This window comes from Podarcis filfolensis (genome assembly GCF_964270895.1).
Source record: "Podarcis filfolensis genome assembly, chromosome: 3".
Classification (NCBI taxonomy): Eukaryota; Metazoa; Chordata; class Lepidosauria; order Squamata; family Lacertidae; genus Podarcis; species Podarcis filfolensis.
The window spans coordinates 55,102,065-55,123,840 of NC_139606.1; the positions used below are offsets into that span (position 1 = coordinate 55,102,065).

A 21,776-nucleotide genomic window follows, 5' to 3' on the forward strand; every position below is an offset into this window, starting at 1 on the left:
TTTACCTTTACCTATTCTAGGTCTAGTATGGAGATATACCAGGCATAGGCAAACTTGGCCCTCCAAATGTTTTGGGACTACAACTCCCATCATCCCTAGCTAACAGGACCAGTGGTCAGGGATGATGGGAGTTGTAGTCCCAAAACATCTGGAGGGCCAAGTTTGCCTGTGCCTGAGATATACACACAGAAGGCTGCCTCCATGTATACACTGCCCCCAATAGGTCCTCACCTATTACCTCAAAATGCATTTTATATACTTATTTTCTTTAAAGTGTATAAACACTCAAAGCAGCTTACATGAACATCACAGTTTAAACCAACTCATAGTGGTAATTCAAAGAAATGAATGGATGTATATGATGCCCACATTCTAACCTTACTGACACTTACCTGTGGTCAGAAGGACAGACACAAAGTAACCTAGGGAGCTGCACTGAGTCAGGCTGCTGGTCCACAATGTCAAAAGTTACTGGCAGTGGCTCTCCAGGTTATCAGGCAGGGCTCTCTCCTAGCCTTACCTAGAAATGCTGGGAGGTGAACCTGGATCTTCTGGATGCAAAGTACAGAGCTATGGCCCTTCCCCTCCCACCAGTGTTTGTATAACATACAAAACTGAATCAAGTAACTGATTCCTAATGGGTAGACCAGATACATACACTATACATGAACAAGAATTTGATAATTTGCAACTAGCAGAAGGTGTTCAGAAGGGAATGTTCCCAATCATTAACTCTACATGCCCTTTCTATTGTTTTTGCTAATTTACCTGTCCTATCAATCAATGAAAGATACAAAAGAGCCCTAGAAGTCTCTAAACAGTGTTGTAAAAGACTGAGAAAGCAAATTCTTATCTTCTTACCTGTCTATTATTAGCCAATGAGAAATTGGAGAGAAATGCTGCCCATTTTTTATATAAGTGATATTAATATGCAATCTCTTCTGCCTAAAATAATTCGTATAGCTGAAAAATTTGCTACATGCTTCCTCTTGCTTTTACAAGCCTCTTACTGGTAAATATCTGGAACTAAGGTATGCTATATACTTGATTTTTTAATTCAAAATCTTTTTCATACAGCAAAAGTAAGAACAGTCCTCACATTATAGTTCTCTTACCATTTGCAGTTTCTTTTTCTCCTTGTTAGCAGTGCTATGTGCTGCTTCAAGAGCAGTATGATGTTTCCATGCCAACTCCTCCAAGGTCTTAGAATGAGCCTCATTTAATTGTGCAGCCTCCCCTTCCAGCCTAGCTTGCAGTTTTATCAGCTCCTTCTCATAATATTCTCGTTGTGTTTCCCTTGCTTCATTCACTTTCTGTTAATTCAAACAAACAAACTTGAACTCATGACATCATCCATTTTTTCCACTGTAATCTTTGTCCCTGCCTATGACCTTCAATTCTGCAGCTCTACCACCATTCTCTGTCTCACACAAGACTCCACCCATATTCTCTTGGCAGCTGAAAACTCCACCTTTGCTGTAGTACTGGAAGTGTCTCAGGGACAGTGGGCCTAGAAATAAAGCATTCTGGGTGAGGCCTTGACACCCCTCTCATAAAGACCAAAGAGGTAAGTCGGCGTTGGAGCAGACATGTTTCCCTGTCCCATTAGTGTTAATAGAAAATGTTTTTAAAAGGATAAACTGAGGGAGAGGGTACAGAAAATATCCCATCCCTCAAATTCCCAGTGTTCTGTGGCCAGCGTAAAGAAGTAGGGCTTAAGAAGTGGCTCCTCCACCACAGTATTTCCTCCTACCACCCTCCACTTTAGGACTGTTGAATCGGAAGTTGTTCGTTTTGAAAAAGCATTACTTCTTTTACCTTCTCCAGTGCAAGAATTTGTTGCCTTTGTCTTTCATCCAGGCTCTGTGTTTTGCTTTGTAATAGATTTCTTTCATCTTCTAGCTGGGACAGTTTCTCCTTTAATCTAGATTTTTCTGATTCCAAATCCCTTATTGTAACTTCCTGGGTCATTTGTGTAGCTTGAAGCATTCCAATATGACCTATAAGAAAAGAAAGTATGAATTTAGAATCAGAGACACATCCAAACACAATTGTGTAAGAATGGCATCGACCATTGGCTGCATTTAGATTATCCTATCTTGGTTTAAGAAGCACGAGTCTTTTGTTCACATGCTCTTTACCTGCACTGCTGCTTCCCTGTTCCTTTTTGTGTTGTGTTGTGGTAATTCAGAAAGTTTCCCATTATGTCTGATCTGGGAAAATATGGTTACCAGGTTCAGAACAAGCCAGGATCTTAAAACCAGGGTTTGAAGTCGGCTGAATGTCCTTAGCAAAGCTGGTAACCACAGGTTATCAGTTTGGATGTTAATTGGAAATTATGGTTCCCACGGATTTCCAAGGATCGATTGCAACACACTGAGAAGGACGGAAGGAAGGGGCTGCATGTGTGGGTACAAGGCTTGTTCATATCTAGCTTTATTAAGCTGATATGATTGCCCCAATGCAGCTAAGTGTTATTTAGACCACAATCCTATATACCAGGGGTCACCAACATAAGGCCAATGGGCCGGAAGCGGCCTGTGGAGGTCGTTTGACAGGCCCATGAGCCGCCCCCAAACCGAGTTGCTCGCTCACGCACTGCACTAATCTTGCGCAGTGCAGCAAGGGGCCTCACTTCTGCGGCAGCAGAAATCGCATCTGCGCAGAGACAGACACAAAAATTGCAGGCGGGTGTGCTCACACATGCAAGAGATCCGGCCCACGGAGGGATCTCCACAGGACCGATCCGGCCCAAGCAAGATAAACCTTGCTGACCCCTGCTATATACATTTACTCCTATGTAAGACCAATTGAATGTAGAATGACTTATTTCTAAGAAAACATGTATAGAACTTCACTGTCAGACAGACTGATCATATAACAATTTTATTCTTTAATGCCACACTGCTCTTATATAAAATCCTGCCTCATTATGTATGTTGTCCAAATAAATCTTTGGGCCACAAGTGAAACCACAATGTCTTCTGAAGAGTAATTCTGTCATAGAACATTCATAGTTAACTCATTTTATAGTTAACTCATTGACACAACTCTTGAACTGCTAAAGTAAGAGGAAATCACCCTAAAAGTCCACTAAACTTTTCCACTCCCTAACACTTGCAGCCCTGGCAAATGCTGTAGTGAGCAAAGTGCAGCATACCCAGCAGTTCCCATAATTATAAAGCTTTTCTATATCTTGAATAGAGCAATCCACTAATTCTCCTTTTTTCCAGGATCCTGAACAGGCTACACTCAATAAGAGCATCAATAGCAGTGCTGGGCTTGTGCACAGAAGGTTATGCCCAAAATTATTACTGTATTGAATAGAATTTCTGAAACAGATTTTGTTACTATTTTAGAGAGGTAGGGAACAATCAGCAACAGGAGTGCATAACTTCCAGCATCTGGGCTGGATCTGGCCCATGACTCAGTACCATCAAGCCGGTAACAACTCTTGGTTGCACCTTTTCACTCAATTGTGTGCCTCAAGCCAACTGTATTTTTGTGCTGGGCGGGGAGAAAAGAGTTCTAATGTGTGGACCAGCCTTCAAATTGTAAAACAGTAACAAGCCAAAAAACCAGCAAGGCAATCCATGAAAGATTATGCCATAATAAACATGTAAGTTTTCAAAACGTCACAAGATTCAATTGTTTTGCTGCAAGAGGTACCCCTTTGGAAATTATAAAAGTTAATTAATAGAGAATACAAGACTTCACACCGAGTGTTTTGGAGTCTCTCAGTATGTATGTTTGCATTATATAGTCAAGACTTTAACAATGATTTTCCCCCACTATATTTCACATATATGCTAGAAAGTTCAAAATTTAAGACAGCAGAGTAAGGAAGCTCTGGCCTGCAGGCCAGACGCATGAGGCCATTTCCCCCAAACCACACATATATGCTGTACACCAGACATAATATGTGACACCAGGTATGGGGCAGGTAAAAGCTGCAAAGAACAACTGGGAACTTAAAGTGTGCTCCCAACTGTTCCTTGGTAAGCAGCACTCCTTGACAGTGCCAATAAGCTGATTTGTGCTGATGGATAACTTATCTGAAGTTGTCACCCAATGTCATAATGATATCAGGGGACTGACAGCTGGGCAGCCCTGCCTACTTGTTGTAGTGACCTGCGGGTTGGTGGGAGAAGTGAGAAACTGCCTGGCCTGGGCTGCTACATTCCCACCACTCTTGGTATAAGAAAAGCCTAGCAATAACAAAAGAGTTATACTATAAGCTTTTCAATTCATCAGCCTGCACTTTAAAGGTTATAAAGGCTTTGTATAAAACATGCTTTTTGCATTAAACTACTGAACAAAAACATTCTGAATATATACTTAAGGTAGATTACATACAAAGCACATAAAAACATATGCACACATACTGGCTTTTAGTACTAGATCTGTGGCCTGTTGCTGTAAACGTTCTCTAGCAGCTGCTAGTTCACTTTCAACCTCTTTGTGTTTGCTTAACAATGACATTTCCTCATCTTTGACATCATCCAACTGTTTTTGAAGAGCCTAAGAGAAGAGAAAACCATATTAAAAGGACAAAGTAATGGTTTTTAAATGGGACAACTATGAATGAAATTTACCAATTTATAAAATAAAGACTGCTAGCAACTTTCTTGCCTGGACATTCTTGAAGTGCTTTAGTCACAAAAGTCTGTGAGCCTCTTGCATACAAGCCTGATGTACCAATGTGTCTAATAATTAATCCCCCCCCCCGGCAAACATTTGCAGCTGTTCTAGTAAAATGTGTACATTTTATGGGACACTGTTCAAAGTAATAGCACTGTTAACAGAAAATTAATTGGCGAACAGTGAGTGCATTCTTTCCACAAAACGGATTGGATCTAAGAACCATGACTAGAAGGAGAAACAGCTAATAGTACTGTTCTGCAAAAGCTTGTTCAAGAGTTCACAAAGTACTCTAACAGATATTCTACAACAGTTCTCATGCTTCTGTTTCTTCAAAATATTGCAATAGCTCTTGCACAAATGGAAGAATATGAGTTAGTTTCACTTTTCTGGAACAGCATTTTACAACAAGGTATAAAACAGCCCCTCCATGGGAAGATATGTATTTATTTATTGCACTTATATCCCAAACTTCTTTCCTCCAAACTCGAGGTGGTGTACACAGTTCTCCTCCTCCCCATTTTTTACTCACAATGACCCTGTGATGTGGGTTAGGCTGAGCGTTAGCGACTGGCCCAAGTGAGCTTCATTGTTGAGTGGGTCTTTGAACCCTGGTCTCCCAGATCCTACTCTGACATTCTGACCACTACACCAAACTGACTTATGCAGAAGGTACATTTAGATCTACCCCAATCAACGCAGAAACCAATACAATGTTAAATGTAATCCTTTCCTTTTACATTTGATGTGGCTGGGTGGGTATACAGGCCCACAAGCCTCACACTCCATGATGAAAACGACACACACACACACACACACACACACACACACGGAAGCAAACAAAAATACTAAAATAGCAACATGACAAACAATCATGTTGATAATAAGATAATATGAAAAATAGAAGACATTTTTCTGAATGGAAAGAAGGGACCAGATAGGCTTCCACCATCAGGAAGGCTGTGTTCTAAGTACCCATCAAGCACAACTCAGGTGGTGCATTTTTAAATTGTATGGCCATTCAGATAAGTCAGAATAAATGTTCCAGTAATAGTATAGACATGTTGGCATTCTGCCCTGACAGAAAAAAATGCAATTTAATTAGAACATATTAAGTTCCCATTACAAAAATGAACTTTATTAAAGAAAATATGCCAACTTAAAAAGCAGCTTACAAGGAAAAAGGCATGACTAAGCTATGTGTGACTGAGTGCAAATCAGTGTTATGTATTATGCATGCTCAATATATAATTTTTATCCCTTTTTCAAGCCTTAAAGCTATGTTAGATGATAGTCATAGAAAATTGATAAGTGCTTAAAGTGCACAGAGACAGTAGACTGAAAATGCCATTGTACTAAATATTAATGACTGCATTATTTAGCACAATATATATCAAATTTGCAGGAAGAATGGCAAGAAGAACCACTTCTTAGTCTTCGGGGCTGGGGGAGGTAAGTAAATCAACATTTTAAACACATGCATTTAGTCCCATGCAGAATAAAAGCAGGAGAATTGGCTAAGAACTGTCAAGTGATAACTAATTAGAAAAAGATGTTCAAGAACTATTAGAGTTCATGACTACACCACAGAAGTAAGATTTCAGTGAGGCAGCCTACATAAAATGAAAAGAAGAAAGCTAGAATACAATTTTAAGTTTTGAGGTAAGGATAGAAGAGGTTTTAGTAACTTTTAGTCACAAGCAGCAAAATCCACCAAATTCCCATAATCCAGTATTGGATACAAAATAGGTTAAATTGCAAAAAAGTTTATTATTAATATTACTCACTATGGTAAATTTACATACCACCCTTCATGAATAGATCTCAGAGTGGTTCACAAGATAAAAACACAACATTCATAATAAAAACAAGAACAAAACTAAAACAAAACAATAACTCCCCTCCCCCTATCCGCTTCTTAGTTACACTTCAAAATACAGTGGTACCTTGGTTTAAGAACAGCTTAGTTTATGAACAACTTGGATTAAGAACGCTGCAAACCCGGAAGTAGGTGATTTGGTTTGTGAACTTTGCCTTGGAAGCAGAACATGTTTCGCTTCCTGTTGAGTTTGTTCCATTTGTAAGTTGAGTCCCCCGCTGCTATGGGAAAGCACACCTTGGTTTAAGAATGCTTCGGTTTAAGAACAGACTTCCGGAACAGATTAAGTTTGTAAACCAAGGTACCATTGTAACCATCCCATCCCAGGAAAGTAACTCTTTTGGCATGCATGTCTAGTTTATGTGCTCATCTGTTCAAAACAATGGAGAACCCAGCAGAAGGGTAACAACCTTTTACCATGGAGGAGAGGGAGCATGTAACTGCAAGTTCACACACACAGCACTAAACCATGTTTTTGCATAAAGACTCTTCTCATTCAAGAGGGGAGTGGTTGTGGGCGGGATCTGATCCCAGCCTCAGGCAGGGGGCATTAGCCCTCTGCCAACCACTCACCTGGCTGGCACACCACGCCCACGGGCAGGCGGCCAACCAGGCAGCTAGAAGGGGGCGTGGATGGCAACTTAACCTGTTGTCGTGCCAGCCACGCGGCCTCACTTTTCGTTGTCCTGTCACGAGTCACCCACCCTCCACTCCCTTAGAGCTCAGGGTTTCAATTTCTCTTTTGGCCTTGCTATGGACCTTAGGTTGGTCGCCCTGGTTGGCCGGGGGGCCTGGTAGGAATTTTTCCATTTGGCATTAGGCTTTGTGGTTTTTTCACCTACCTCGTAGCAATCGTCACAACTTTTGTGGTATTGGTGGGTAGGTTAGGCATTGGAATATGTTGCGGTGTGTGGAAGGGCTAGGTGTGGCCATCGCCTACACCTTCAATTTTTGGGTATTCCGTTAAAGGAATCCGGCGGTCGTAGATCCTGTCCGATGCCTGTGTGGCGGGGGGCCATGGCACGACCCTCGGTGACATCAGGGGAGAGCTTATAGTTGGATTAGCATCAACAGGCTCCACCTACTGGTGAATAAACCCCCCTTTTCAGACTCACCCCTCTCCGAGTGGGTGGAGTCAAGTCACGTGATCCAATGCCTAAGCCAATACCTTTTCACTTGCTGTAATCAATGAAGTTGTGGCCTTTTCTTGCCCATTAACCTTATATTACTTGTCCTCGTGTCTTCATTTCACTATGCGGGGATCGGGTCCTCGAACCACAATATGTGACTAGGATGCAGAGGATCAAAGGATATTTTCTGAGTTCACTCCATTGCAGCCCCCTATGTAGCATCTAAAAGCCACTCCTTTGGGTAAGGGCAATGATCTTATAAAAGGTAAAGGACCCCTGGACAGTTAAGTCCAGTCAAAGACGACTATGGGGTTGCGGTGCTCATCTCGGTTCGGACCAAGGGAGCCGGAGTTTGTCCACAGACAGCTTTCTGGGTCATGTGGCCAGGATGACTAAACTACTTCTGGCGCCATTGGAACACTGTGATGGAAACCAGAATGCACAGAAACGCCGTTTACCTTCCTGCTGCAGCAGTACCTATTTATCTACTTGCACTGTTGTGCTTTTGAACTGCTAGGTTGCCAGTAGCTGGGGCAGAGCAATGGGAGCTCACTCTGTTGCACGGATTTGAACCACTGACCTTCCGATCAGCAAACCCAAGTGGCTCAGTGATTTAGACCACAGTGCCACCTGCTCCCTTTTGCTCTCTTACCATGGCAAAGGCACCTACCTGTGAGGTGCTGGAACTGAGTTCCAGTGAGTTCAAGCTGAAAAAAAGTCCTGGGTCAGGGGACCCCCTGAAATGGTGTCCAAAGTGAAGCTGGTGGCTTCAAGCTGAGGCTGGGAAATTGGTGGGGTGGTATCCAGTGCTCCCATTCCAGAAGTGCAAGAGATGTGTGCTGGCTGAATAGAACTTTTTATTACTCTTCTCCCCTGCACTTCCCAACCTCAAAATCAGTTTTGGAGGATTAGAAGACTCTCCAGAGAAGATTTGGGGAGCATGGGGAGGAGGAGGAGAAACATCAGCAGAACTCCACTGGCACTGTTTGGATACAACCCCAAATAAGTGCCATCTGCTTGCCTGGATCAAAGCCACCAATTTTAACTGTTAATTACTTCATATTGTCATTTGCTTTCACTGTTAGAAGAAAATCTACTGTAGTTTCACCTGGAAAAACTGTATCATAGTTTTGGATATAAACTTGATGTTTCACCCTCTAAATCTACTGTAAGGTGAGGAAGGCAACGTGTTTCTGCAGCTAGCACAACAACAGGCCCTTCAGCAATCTAAAGTCCCAAAGGCAGCAGGAAGGAATATCCATCCTCAAAAACCATCAATATGGTAAAGCAGAAAATAGAATGACTGGATCCTTTATATCAGGAATGGCCAACTGGTGCTCCTTTAGTAGGAGTCATCCTCCTGTTTACTTCAACCTGTTCCCATCTCATCATCTGGTGGCCTGAGAGAGAGAGAGAAGCAGTACATGACTGAATGTTAACAGAAGGGCACGTGAGGAATTTCTCTATTTAAGGTGGGGAGTGTTGGAAGTGCAGCGAACTCAGAAATAGAAGCTTTCATGGGGCTTTTTTGCCTGGGTTATGCAACTTCCCAAGCAATCTGATGTGAAAGTAGGGTTACCCATGCCAAAACAGTTGTGTGAAACTTTTAAAATAGCAGTACTGCATCCCTCCTGAGTGCTAAGTTGAGGGATTCCCAAGAGGCTTCTGCATTTAGGGCCATTATGAAGGCTAATATGCAGATATGTTTCATGCACTGCTTTTGGTTTGGGCAGTACTACTTCTCAGACAACTTGCAAGGGAAATAGCAGTGCCCAACTGAACAGCACCCCACAAGGCACTACAGAGACTCATCTTGAATGTCCTCACCTTTCACACTGAGAGGACACCTGCCAATTTCAGCATGGGGGGTATGAACCTTGCTCTGAAGGTGTCTGGATCTCAAGTTGTTTGGTAAGGAAGCGTCTGGTACAACATATGAAAGAAGTTGACCATCACAGCTTAAAACCTCACAAGTAAGTAACTCAAAATTATTTATATGTTTTGGATACAACCGTGTCATCAATTAGCTTCACATCTTTTTTCATTTATTTCAACTAAACTTGTGTGTAAGTAAATGAACGAAGCAGGTTTTTTTTATAAACACTTATCTTTGAGGGTGGTGCTGTGGGTTAAACCACAGAACCTAGGACTTGCCAATCAGAAGGCCAGCAGTTCAAATCCCCGCGATGGGGTGAGCTCCCGTTGTTCGGTCCCTGCTCCTGCCAACCTAGCAGTTCGAACCTAGCAGTTCAAAAGCACGTCAAAGTGCAAGTAGATAAATAGGTACCGCTCCGGTGGGAAGGTAAACGGTGTTTCCGTGCACTGCTCTGGTTTGCCAGAATTGGCTTAGTCATGCTGGCCACATGACCCGGAAGCTGTCTGCGGACAAACGGCGGCTCCCTCGGCCAATAAAGCGAGATGAGCGCCGCAACCTCAGAGTCGGTCACGACTGGACCTAATGGTCAGGGGTCCCTTTACCTTTACCTTTGCACAACTTTTACAACCTAAATACCAAAAGCAGCAGAGTCAATATTAGTTTCCATATAGTAAGGGACAAAATCAACCAGAGTTTGACATTCCCCATCTGACTCAGATAAGAAACCAAAGGCCACTTCAAAACGTTTTATCAGTTTGCTTGTTTGTTTGTTTGACAAAGTAGCTACTTTTGTGTAGAAAGAAACTGTTAGCTAAACTTCATGCACACATAAATTATTTCCTTGCATATTCAATATATGGAACACCCAGTAAAACACTCTATCCCTTAACTATACACAGAAGCATTGTAATGCTTTTCACTACGTGTAACAACTTTGTGTTGAGGAAAAGTCCAGCAACTGAGTCTCTGAGATCCAGTATGCAATAAGTCATTTATCATGTATATAGGAAAGATGTGAAACAGCCAAGTGGTAGTGACAAAGACTAGAAACTTCATAATCAACATACAAATGGTGAATTATCATTACTTCTTACAGGTTACATTACTTTTGTTCTAAACAAATAATGTAACAATTCTCATCTCACCTGCACATTGTTTTCTGCTGTGTTGAGTGCTATTTGAAGTTTCTGACATTTTTCTCGTAGACCACCTGCTTCATCCTGTACCATCTGCAATTCAGTCTTAAGCTTTCCCAGGTTTTTTCGTAAAACAGATTCTTGGCTTTGAAACTCCTTTCTTAGTTCTATTTCCTTCTCTTTGCAGGTCTTCAGGCTTTCAGCTGTAAATAGCTGTGACCTTTTCATAGTATCAAGTTCATGCTCATAGAAAGATTGAGCTTTGCTGAGTTTACCTTCATAATCCTCAATTAGCTTTTTTCTTTCCACTCTTAGCTCTTCAACTTTGGCATTCAGTTCTTCCACATCCCGCCTATGTAATTCTTCTAACTTTTCCTGTCCCTTATTTAAAGTAGCATTCTGGTTCTGATGGGTCTTTACAAGTTCCTGGACCTCAAGTCTATGTGCAGCTCTTAGTTCTTCAAGAGCTGAACGTTTATCCTTTTCCAACTGTACTTGTAATTGTATAAAACTCCGCAACCTCTCCTCAAACTTCTTTCTAATTTCTTCTACTTCCCGTGACATAGTTACTACACGCTGAACATGCTGAGCTTCTGCACAAAGTTGCATATCCTCAACTCTGTCTTTATATGCTTCAAACTCAGTTAAAGCTTGATGCTTCATCTTTTTATGATCTTCCAATGACTCTTCTAAAACCTGGATTTTTCTTTTGAGATCCATTTCCTCAGAAACTTTACTCTTATACTGCAGAATCTTTTCTCTGGTTTCTGCAATAATTTGTTGGATTTCTTCTTCATGAGCATCTTTGAGGGCTTGAATAGCAGCCTCATGTTCATCATTCTTTGTGTTCAAAGCATATATTACCTGCACAAATACACATATAAAAGATTACTTCCTTACTCAGAAAAAAAAATTCAAAATAATCTGACAGGACACTTTGTGGCATGGTACTGAATGCCACATGTCATTAAAAGTGATGTTTTATCGTGCTATTAAAATGACAGCAAGTACAAAGAATACAATATTAAAGAATAAGTACATTAAGTTAGAAAAAGCAAAAAGGCTTGACTTCTTTTTGTGATAAAGCAGGAATGCTAGCAAAACATTTTGAAACTAAACAAAACATATCAATTACATTTACAAATTTCATTATATGTCTTTGTTTAGCTAAAATATACACACATGGAACATTTCTCTTCCTCTGGGCCTACTTGTCCCTTAACATCAAGCAGAGAGACCTTCCTAGAGATCCCTTTTGGAAAGGGAGTGATGGGGACTCTGACCACAGCTTCTCAAGGGTGGCCAGAATCCTTTGGAGTCATCTAATCTGGGGCGCAGAGAAGACTGGCTATTGGCCAATTTATGATGGACCAGTTATTGCCTCCTGGTTGCTGGGATTCTTGCAAAGAATGCTGGAATAAGTTGACCAAGATTGATCATGTGTTCTCAGGCAAGAGTACATACTTAGAATCACACCTAATAAATATGTTATTTCTTAAATCAGGGATTCCAAAACTTTCTACTCACAAGGCTCACTTGAGATGGTTGAAAATTACTAAGGCACTCCAGTCACAAAATGGTGGTGCAAGGAAAGAGCCTGTCACAAAAAAATTTGGGGGGGGGGCGGCAAAGGAAAACACCTGGCATAATCCACTAGCAATCACTGGCATCCTTTTCTGATATTCAATCTATCTTTGATAACTGCTAAATTCTTTGCCACAGCTTTTCCCTTGTAGCAAATATTTACATAGGTCAGCTTTCCATATGCTTAGTACAGACATTTGCTCTGGAGATATTAGGACAATCTCCCCATTTTAGGCAGAATTTACTGTTTCCCAATCTAGGGCTTCTAAGTGGCCAATACTTTTTCTTTTTTCCTCTCCCCACCTCTGCATGTTCCTAAAATTATTTTTTACACATATTCTGAAATATCTCCATTCACACTCAATGCTTGCCTAATCCCCCCCCCCCAAAAAAAACCCATGTTTCTTTCTTTCCTCCTCTTTCTAGATTTCTTAAACATGACCCCTGGACATTTTTCCTCAGAGGCCTTGTCCCTCTTTAACCAAGAAACTTCTTTTGCATCCTAGCCACCTCTATCTAGCATGCAAGGAGCTGCTGGTGCCAGCATGAGTCAAACCAAAACGTTTGCCAAACACAGCTAGGGAGCAGAGAAGGCAAGTAAGAGACACTCAACGGCACGTGGCATTGAGATCCACCTGAAAATGTCTCAGGGTTTACTAGCAGGTCCCACTGATTGGCACATTCCATCACAACACTTAAATATGCTTAAACACACCAATTTCAGTGGGCTTCAGTAAATCAACTATGGCCACCCAAGCCTGGTTTTGTGTTGATTTGTAGCCTGTCCTGTTTCTAATATTTATCTAAAAGGCAACTTTGGATGAAACTAAAATGCAACCCTACAGACATCATTTGCAACTGTGTGTGTGTGTTTAAAGGTATGTGAGGGTATCAACGAGGCTTTCTTCCTGCAGCTTGTAGATTTTGGCAGGAGAGAGGTCTTGGTCAAGACCATAGCAGAAGTGGAAGGTTTGTACCAAATGGTGTTACTCAGATGTATAGAGGAAGTGCTTTTCAGTAGTTTTCCCTCCCCTCTGCAAACTCCTGAACCACCCATGCCAAATCTATTCTGGAGGGTCTTCCAACACACTGGAGTATATTTTGGGAGTGAGGGCTGTAGGGCGAGTGAACAAAAATTGCTTCCCTTACTTATCTGAGTGACCCCCCCCCCCAAAAAAAAACATCCAAAGAGTTTAAACTTCCCCATATGGGTAGGGTTGACATATTTCAAAAAGTTAAAGAAATGATACTTCAAAATTTGTTCAGCTTTTTATTAGAAACCCCCAAAAGTTATTAAGCTTTTTTTAGAAAAATGTGAAAATACCACAATTTTTCAATTGACTTCCTACGATTCAGGACAAAGCACCACATTTTGGAAATTCCCCACGAATATCAATGCCGCCTTTGAAATCCCAGTAATGGCAGCCCTATGCTAGGTTCCTAACAAAAATAGCCCTTACATGCCTATTTTTTTAACTGGCATATTTGAAAATGAGGTATTCAACATCATGTCTGATTTGCGCTCAATAGGTCAGTGTTCAATTGGAGTCCAAAAGAAAGATGGAGAGCCCTGAAGAGACTGAAGGTGCAGCAGGGCTTTGTTTACCCTGCTTAGCCTCCCTAACAGCTGATGTGAGGGGTAGCGCAGCAGCAGCAGCAGCAACAGCTACTGACACTGCTTTTCCATTCGTCCTACAGCCTCCTGCCAGCCCCCAGAGCTTTAATTCTAGTTGTTGATATTTTTGAACACAGTATTTTCAGATTAGATTGAAGAAAAAGCGGAAGAGAGAGCATTTAAAGGGTGCTCCCCACTTTACACAATTTCACTTATGTGTGCAGGGACCAAGGAACATAACCCCCACATAAGTGGCAAATTGCCTGTACAGTAGTTTAAAATATGCATTGTGTTGGACAAAAAGGAGTAAGAACAGTGCAAAGATTGCACCAGACAAGAATGGAAAAACTGTTCAGTCTGTGATCTACTCTGTATATCAGACTTTTAACATAGACAAAGATTGCTTTGATATGGTAAGAAACACAAACGCAGCTGGGCCACTCATGATGCAAGCCTCCCCCAAAGAGATATTAAGAACAATTTCATTTCTGATAGGCAACTTTTTTCCACCTCACTTCAGTTCTTACACATTAGCCCTGCAGGAAAGAAAATACTCCAAGTATTTTTTTTTCTCAACCCTAACAAAAAGGAATGATAAAAGCATGCACTGTATAATTTAACAACCTTGAGTAGTCTAGCCATTACAAAAAAAAAAAAAAAGAGAGAGAGAGAGAGTAATAAAATGGAAGACATTTCTTATCGGAGGCTGTGCTCCTCAATGCCCTTTCTTCATGAAATCCCTTGTTTATTTCAGAAGCACTGGCACATTTATTTAAATAATGCAACTGTTAATTTTTGAAAAACCTTACTCACAGCCTTTCCTTGGTAAGCCTACACTGTGCCTTCCCAAGTGTGGGAAGGGAGCCACCAAACACCAAGGTTGCAGAATGAGCCAGTGGCTTCAAGTTCCTAGCTTTCAGAACTGGGCCTGGAAGTAGTCCACAGTCCAACTCCTTACCAATATGCTTTAAGCTGGGTGAAACCTGAACAGGTACTGCTTTGCCTTGCTACCCATCCTTTGAGGCATTAACCTTAGAGACTTAAAACTTAAGGGAAATGAGTGACCAAATACATACATCAGAGGTACCAATCCTCCAGTTTCCCATGGCTGGCCGGTACAATGATCATCAGATTCATGGCTGACCATTGTCATGAAGATATACATTTCAATGCTACGGTGTAGGATGAAAAGTAGTATGTAAAGTTTAAACAAAGGAGGGAAATGTTGCTAGTGTATATAATTATAATGTATTTAATACTTCTAAATGGTTTTAATTTTGTGAACAACATTGGGAGGGGTTGCACTAGGCAGGCTAAAAATTCACACATGAATCTAGACACAGACATAGCACAGTACTTGTACTATATTTTAATTGGTTTTAAGCTGTCCTATTCATTTCACAGTAGCTTAATATTATTTGTATAAATTCATATTTTGCACATAAACTCACATGACTTTAGGTAGAATTACTATGTGCAACATTAGAAACTACTAGCAAAGGTTATCTACTCTTTTATTGGATTCATATCCCACTCTATCCCAGGGGCTCAGAGCAACATAAGTTTCCCCAAATGCTACTACTTCTGCCCAAAGAGTTCACAACCTATAAAAGAAATTTACATTTACAAATCACACTACTTTAGATTTAGACTGTCATATGCCTTGGGATGAGTCTATACAAACTGGTTTAGATGTCTGAACATTTATTGCAGTCAAAAGCCTTAGGACTCTCTCCCGCCTTGTTTGGCAGAAAAACAATTTTTACTCCAGAGCAGATGGCATATTCTTGCATGATCAACTGTAGACGGACCATTATCTGCTGCTAGCAATCTCATCAACATGATGCTCTTTTCATCCTGACTAAATCCTATGTGTTGTCCTGCCTATACAGTGGTACCTCAGGTTAAGAACTTAATTCGTTCTGGAGGTCTGTTCTTAACCTGAAACTGTACTTAACCTGAAGCACCACTTTAGCTAATGGGGCCTTCCGCTGCTGCCGCACCGCCAGAGCACAATTGCTGTTCTTATCCTGAAGCAAAGTTCTTAACCCGAGGTACTATTTCTGGGTTAGCGGAGTCTGTAACCTGAAGCGTATGTAACCCGAGGTACCACTGTAACTGCTAGATCATACCAACCAGGATTTTTTTCAGCCAGAACTCAACGGAACTCAGTTCAGCCACCTCTCAAGCGGGCACCATTGCCATGCTAAGAGAATGAGGGAGGTGCTCACGGTGAGTTCTGGCACCTCTTTTTCTAGAAAAATAGCACTGATACCAACCATAGGGTAAGATGCTGAAGTGTACACGCAGCTATGCCTCAACAGCATCCCAAAATATTTACCATAGTGCTACTTTTTATTTATTAAATTTCTATCTGGCATTTTATCTGCTGCTTTGCATGACATCTTCGGGGGAAGAAAAGACTAAGGAGACAATCCAGAATGGAGTCCCTAAGATGGTTGAATGGTATCTTGTACGCCTCCTTCCAGAAACTCCTGCAGCCAAGCTAAAGTTTTGTTCTGCTTTCCTTTGGTTCATATCAGTGAGGCAAAGAGAAGGATTTTGTCATCTGGTCAGCCCAGAACTTCCAAACACACTACCCAGGCAAAAACAATGTGGGAGGCAGCAGTTACAAGTTACCAGTCTCTGCAGCAACAGCAGGTGCTGTGATTCTCCAGCAATTTGACTTCACCCCCAGAGGCACACTCCATTGTCTCTTCACACAGATGCCAATAACAAATCCTGCCTTTCCTCCAAAGAAGTGCAGGGTGGCAAATATGTCCATACTATAAACAATACAATTAAATCTTCTTTAAAAATTTAAAATTGTGTTGCGTTAGTACTGGAGTACCATAGCCTTGTCAAGACTACACCATGTACCATGGTATTCCACAGTTCTTGTAGCCTAGCTTTGGATAGACCTTGATGTAGATCCAAGCCCCAACAGCCTGAATACAGGAATCGCTTGGGAATCTGGCTCCTCTATACAGAGATTTGAGGCATTTATCACTGGTAATACTGAATACAGTACTATTCATGCAGGATTCTTGTGCTCAGAGAGCAATAAAATAGCAGCTAGAACATGACTTCATTATGTGGTACAGAGGCTCCATACTTTGTGTAACATACACACACACACACACACACACACACAGAGAGAGAGAGAGAGAGAGAGGAGAGAGAGAGAGAGAGAGAGAGAGAGAGAGAGAGAGAGAGAGAGAGAGACCTACAACACACTCTGGTATCTACGTAACTTGTGATATAGAACAGATGCAGTTGTATTTCCATTTCCACTATTTTCAGTCATTTGCAATTCAAATCCACAGAGAATGCTACATTCTTGATAAAAAGATTACAACCCTACATGAAATTTTTTGCAGCTACTGAAATAATAAATGGAATGACAAACAACCACAGAGCTCACTCTATTTAACCTTTGATACAACAAGCTACTGAACAAAAGATTTTTTTTATTCCCTGTGCCTTTTCAAAGTATGCATTGTGTTAGTTCTTATTTTTTCAAAATGCCATATAACACATATTCTGTAGCTGCAGGGTATGCCATCCATTCCTCTTAGCCAATACAAAAATTATACACTTGCATTACCAATGCTTTAGTGTAGTTATTAAAATACTTCCTTTTCTATCACATAGAAATGCATGTACAAGTGTTATCTGCAATACCTATTCATATCTACTCATAAAATATTTCCCACATAATCAACTAAAATTAAAACTTTCCTTTCTAAATCTTTTAGTCATGAAGAAATCTTAACCTGCAAAACATTTGATGTTTTTTCTTTTCTTTTTTAGCAATCAGAGCCCTCAGTCATAAGGCATGCTTGGCAAATCACACTAAGACAAACTTTGGCTTAGTGAGACTCTGTGGCTCCTAAAGAGGAGTTTGCAGTCTCTTTGCTCCACCTTTTGCTACTTCTCTAAGCCAGTGTTTGGCTTAGATTTAGAATGTTATCCAAACCTGAACTGATGCTTAAGCTATCTCTTCACTAACCACAAGCTACAGAGGTTGACATAATTAGAGTATGGCTGGAAAAAAACCTAGGGAGGAGCAAAGTTTTCTTAGCATGTTGTCAATTGTTTTAACTGTTATTTGAAAATAATTGTTTTATTTTCATTGTTTTAACTGTTATTTGAAAATAATTACCTTTCAGTTTTAAGAAACCAAAATAGTGCAGCACCAGAAAAATTTAATGTCACCATACACAGTAAATAAATTTATGCACTAGCTCTTCAATATGAAATCTAAAAAAGACTAGGTACTGTTAAAAGTGATATCCAAAATACAAGATGCTAACAAAGTTGAGCTATTCTTCTTGAAGGAGAATTTCAAGAGGTGGATTCAGTTACATTAAAAAAACCAATGACTAACCCCCGATTTTTCATGTTAATCACTCCCCCACCCTTGAATCTCAGATTTACAAACAAAACTGCTATATTCTTCCCAACAATGAAGGGGGTGTATACAGAAATAATCAACTTTACACAGCCTGGAACTAGTAATATACAGGAGTGTACAGAACAGGTTACTTTATCCTTCTCTTACAGCCAATCTTCCCTATGGTATCTCCCTCTAACAATAGACATAAAATGTTCCCTCAGTACTTTCTATATCACCCTTCTTCACATCTTCTTTAAAAAGTACAATTTCTTCAACAAAATTAATGTAGAAATTTGTCCAATTCCATAGCATATGTTATGCCAAAGATTTGTGTTATTTTCTCCATCCAAAGTATTCTGGAAGCTCCAAAGCTCTGGAGTTCAAATAAAACATACTGATATTTCAAAGGGGGGGGGGGAGGAATGTAGGGGTAGCAGGTAAGATGACAAATTTGTGTAGTTCATTTTCAGCACTTTTGCCTTCCAGTCAGGGATTCTGAATGTTTTGCATATATGCATGGCTTTTTGTTTGTTTTAAAATCTTTGGTCAAAGAAAATAGGTCTCTGAACTGTTACTTTTATGTAGTACTTGCTCAGATAGTTTAAAAGAAGTCTGTAAAAGCGCTTTAGGTGTCACAGTCAGTTCTGCTTATATCATACTTCTTTCCAATCCAGTCTTCACCTCAGGCTCAGCTTTAAGTTTGAAGGATATAGACCAAGACAAGATGGGGGAGTGTACAAGGAATTTTTTTAGCCGCTTACAAGTATCTGTCATGCAAGGTACATAGAAATAGTATGTATCAATGAACATGTGTGTCATTTCATATTTGTTATTCACAAAACACATTATTGGGTATTTCTTAATCTTTTTTCAGTAATGGCTTCAAAGCATCATATATTAACACAATCAGTCCTGTCTTTATAATTGCCATAGGCAATTTCCACTTGGAAGACATGGTTTGCAATGGAAAAAAAGTAGATAGACATTAGGACCAGGTTGACACACGTCTGTGTAAACAATTTTCCAGTATATGGATGTGAGTTTATGAAATACATGCTGCAGAACGATGGCTAGCAGCCATTTTGGAAAATATACTTCTGCTAATCTGCTCAGTGTTTTTTCCATTCCAAACCATGTCATGCAAGTAAAATTGCTGTAATTACTTTCCTGTGGAAGTCTATTAAAAGGAAAGAAATGTATGTTGTGAGTTAAGGCATTGAATATACTGAACTTTCTAGTCTTGCATTCCTTGTTAAAAGCAAATCACAACTTTGATCATCTGGAGAAGTACTGCTAGTTGCCCAACATTTTACAGAGGTCTAATAGGCCTCCAGGGAAGCGGGTGGCACTTTGGGTTAAACCACAGAGCCTACGACTTGTTGATCAGAAGGTCGGCGGTTCGAATCCCCACGATGGGGTGAGCTCCCGTTGCTCAGTCCCTGCTCCTGCCAACCTAGCAGTTCAAAAGCACGTCAAAGTGCAAGTAGATAAATAGTTATCGCTCCGGCGGGAAGGTAAATGGTGTTTCCGTGTGCTGCTCTGGTTCGCCAGAAGTGGCTTAGTAATGCTGGCCACATGACCCGGAAGCTGTATGCCGGCTCCCTCGGCCAATAAAGCGAGATGAGCACCGCAACCCCAGAGTCGCTCACGACCGGACCTAATAGTCAGGGGTCCCTTTACCTTTAATAGGCCTCCACTAGAAATTGGGCATTTAGTGTTACTGATCTCAGGCTATGGAACATTGTTCTATCAGAGATTTTGCAGGCACTCTCATTTTTCATTGCCATGTGTCCCTTGAAGAACTTTTATATAGACAGGCCTATACCACTGTTTGAATTAATTGGTCAGCCAGTCATTTTTATCTGTTTTGTACTTTTTTTAATGGTGTTTTATATTTTATTGTATATACTGCTGTACGCTCATGTTATATTGTAAGAATTTACAATATAAAACACTTCTTTAAACAAACTTTTAAAATTGCAAGCTAAAAGGTCATGTTGATAAATTAACTCAGTGTCTAAAAACTGAACATCTTTAGCAAGCAAATGATGTAAAAAACTTATAGAACTGTGGCTTCAATATGCTTGGGTGAAAGTTTCAAGGCAAATAACTTAATCTAAGAATTTGCACTTGTGCTTGGAGGCATTTACCCAATTACAGTGGTACCTCGGGTTACATACACTTCAGGTTACATACGCTTTAGGTTACAGACTCCGCTAACCCAGAAATAGTACCTCGGGTTAAGAACTTTGCTTCAGGATGAGAACAGAAATCATGCTCTGGCGGCACGGCAGCAGCGGGAGGCCCCATTCTCTAAAGTGGTGCTTCAGGTTAAGAACAGTTTCAGGTTAAGAACGGACCTCCGGAACGAATTAAGTACTTAACCCGAGGTACCACTGTATGTGCTGTTAGCTTTACAACTGGTGTTTGCCACGGTATGTTACTGAATATGTACAGATTCTGTATGTATGTTGATATACTAAGATCACATTTTCATATTGGGTGGCATTCAACTAAGTTTTACATAGACCCCCTGAAATAAAGGGGCATAATTTAGTAATGTTCATTAATTTTAATCAGTCTACTCTTGAGTAACACTTAGTTGAATACCCACTGCTTCTAAAGTCTTTTTCATTGCTAAGTATTGCTCAGTATTGCTTTTTCATTGCTAAGTATTTCATTGCTAAGAATATTTTAAATAAAATCTGATTCTAATCAGAGTGGAGAAATTTAGAGAAGCTCATACACTCAGGCAACAGGCTTATACTCATGATTGCCTTTCTGCTGCACCAAAGAATGCTGACTTTTAGGGGATGGGGGCTGCAACTGGAAAGGGGATGTAATAAAAGCCCCCTAGTGAGCATGGAAAACATCACACACCTTGGGATTCTGGCTGTTTGAGTGCTGTTATTCCTAGTATTTTAAAACAGCACTTATGTTCAAGTATGCACACTCAGAACCACAGCTCAAGGAAGACTGAGTGAGCAGTGGATTCTATAGTCTCACAGAATAGGCTTTCCTGGCTCCACTCTCCTCTACAAATTACTACTAGAAGGGGGTTAATGGCCCTGCAGGAAAGGTGTGGGTATAGCAGGAGCTGCAGCAGAATGGGAAAATTGGAAGAATTTTGTTGGGTGGGGGACTGCCTTATACAAGCGGCTTTTCCACTCACTTATGATATTTCTTGATCCAAAGCTAAGTATCTTTAATTTGGATTGTAAAGACATTCAGCAAACAGCTCATCTTAATGTCTGATCTTGTCACATCAAAATCGCATTTTGTGTTTCTTTGTGATATTTATAAATGAATGCTAAGGTTATCTACTCAGTTGCATGGAAAAAATGCAACTTATCATGGTATTACAGACAAAAGTAGCAGGCAGATAATCATAAAATGTAATTACTTTGTTAATTAGTATGTTACTGAGCAGCATTCAAGACAGGAACTAAAAATAAACTCGCATTCAACTTCAAGCTATAATAGTATTGGAGCAGCTACTAGAACAAATGTTAGCCA

The 21,776-nt window shown here is 40.5% G+C and overlaps 1 protein-coding gene across 15 annotated transcripts in view; it reads right to left on the reverse strand.

Annotated features, from left to right (window-relative positions):
• The window catches only part of FAM184A (family with sequence similarity 184 member A), a 65,852-nt gene that overhangs the window by 32,904 nt on the left and 11,172 nt on the right, over nucleotides 1-21,776 (reverse strand). For all 15 annotated transcript variants that reach the window (XR_014546886.1, XR_014546887.1, XR_014546888.1 and 12 more), the window contains 4 exons: nucleotides 10,672-11,526; nucleotides 4,386-4,521; nucleotides 1,819-2,000; nucleotides 1,116-1,313 (listed from right to left, as the gene is read on the reverse strand). Coding sequence is in view for 11 of the 15 variants with exons in the window: in XM_083608499.1 (XP_083464625.1) it covers nucleotides 1,116-1,313; nucleotides 1,819-2,000; nucleotides 4,386-4,521; nucleotides 10,672-11,526 (1,371 nt within the window). In the remaining 4 variants the exon portion in view is untranslated. The remainder of the gene's footprint in view (nucleotides 1-1,115; nucleotides 1,314-1,818; nucleotides 2,001-4,385; nucleotides 4,522-10,671; nucleotides 11,527-21,776) is intronic.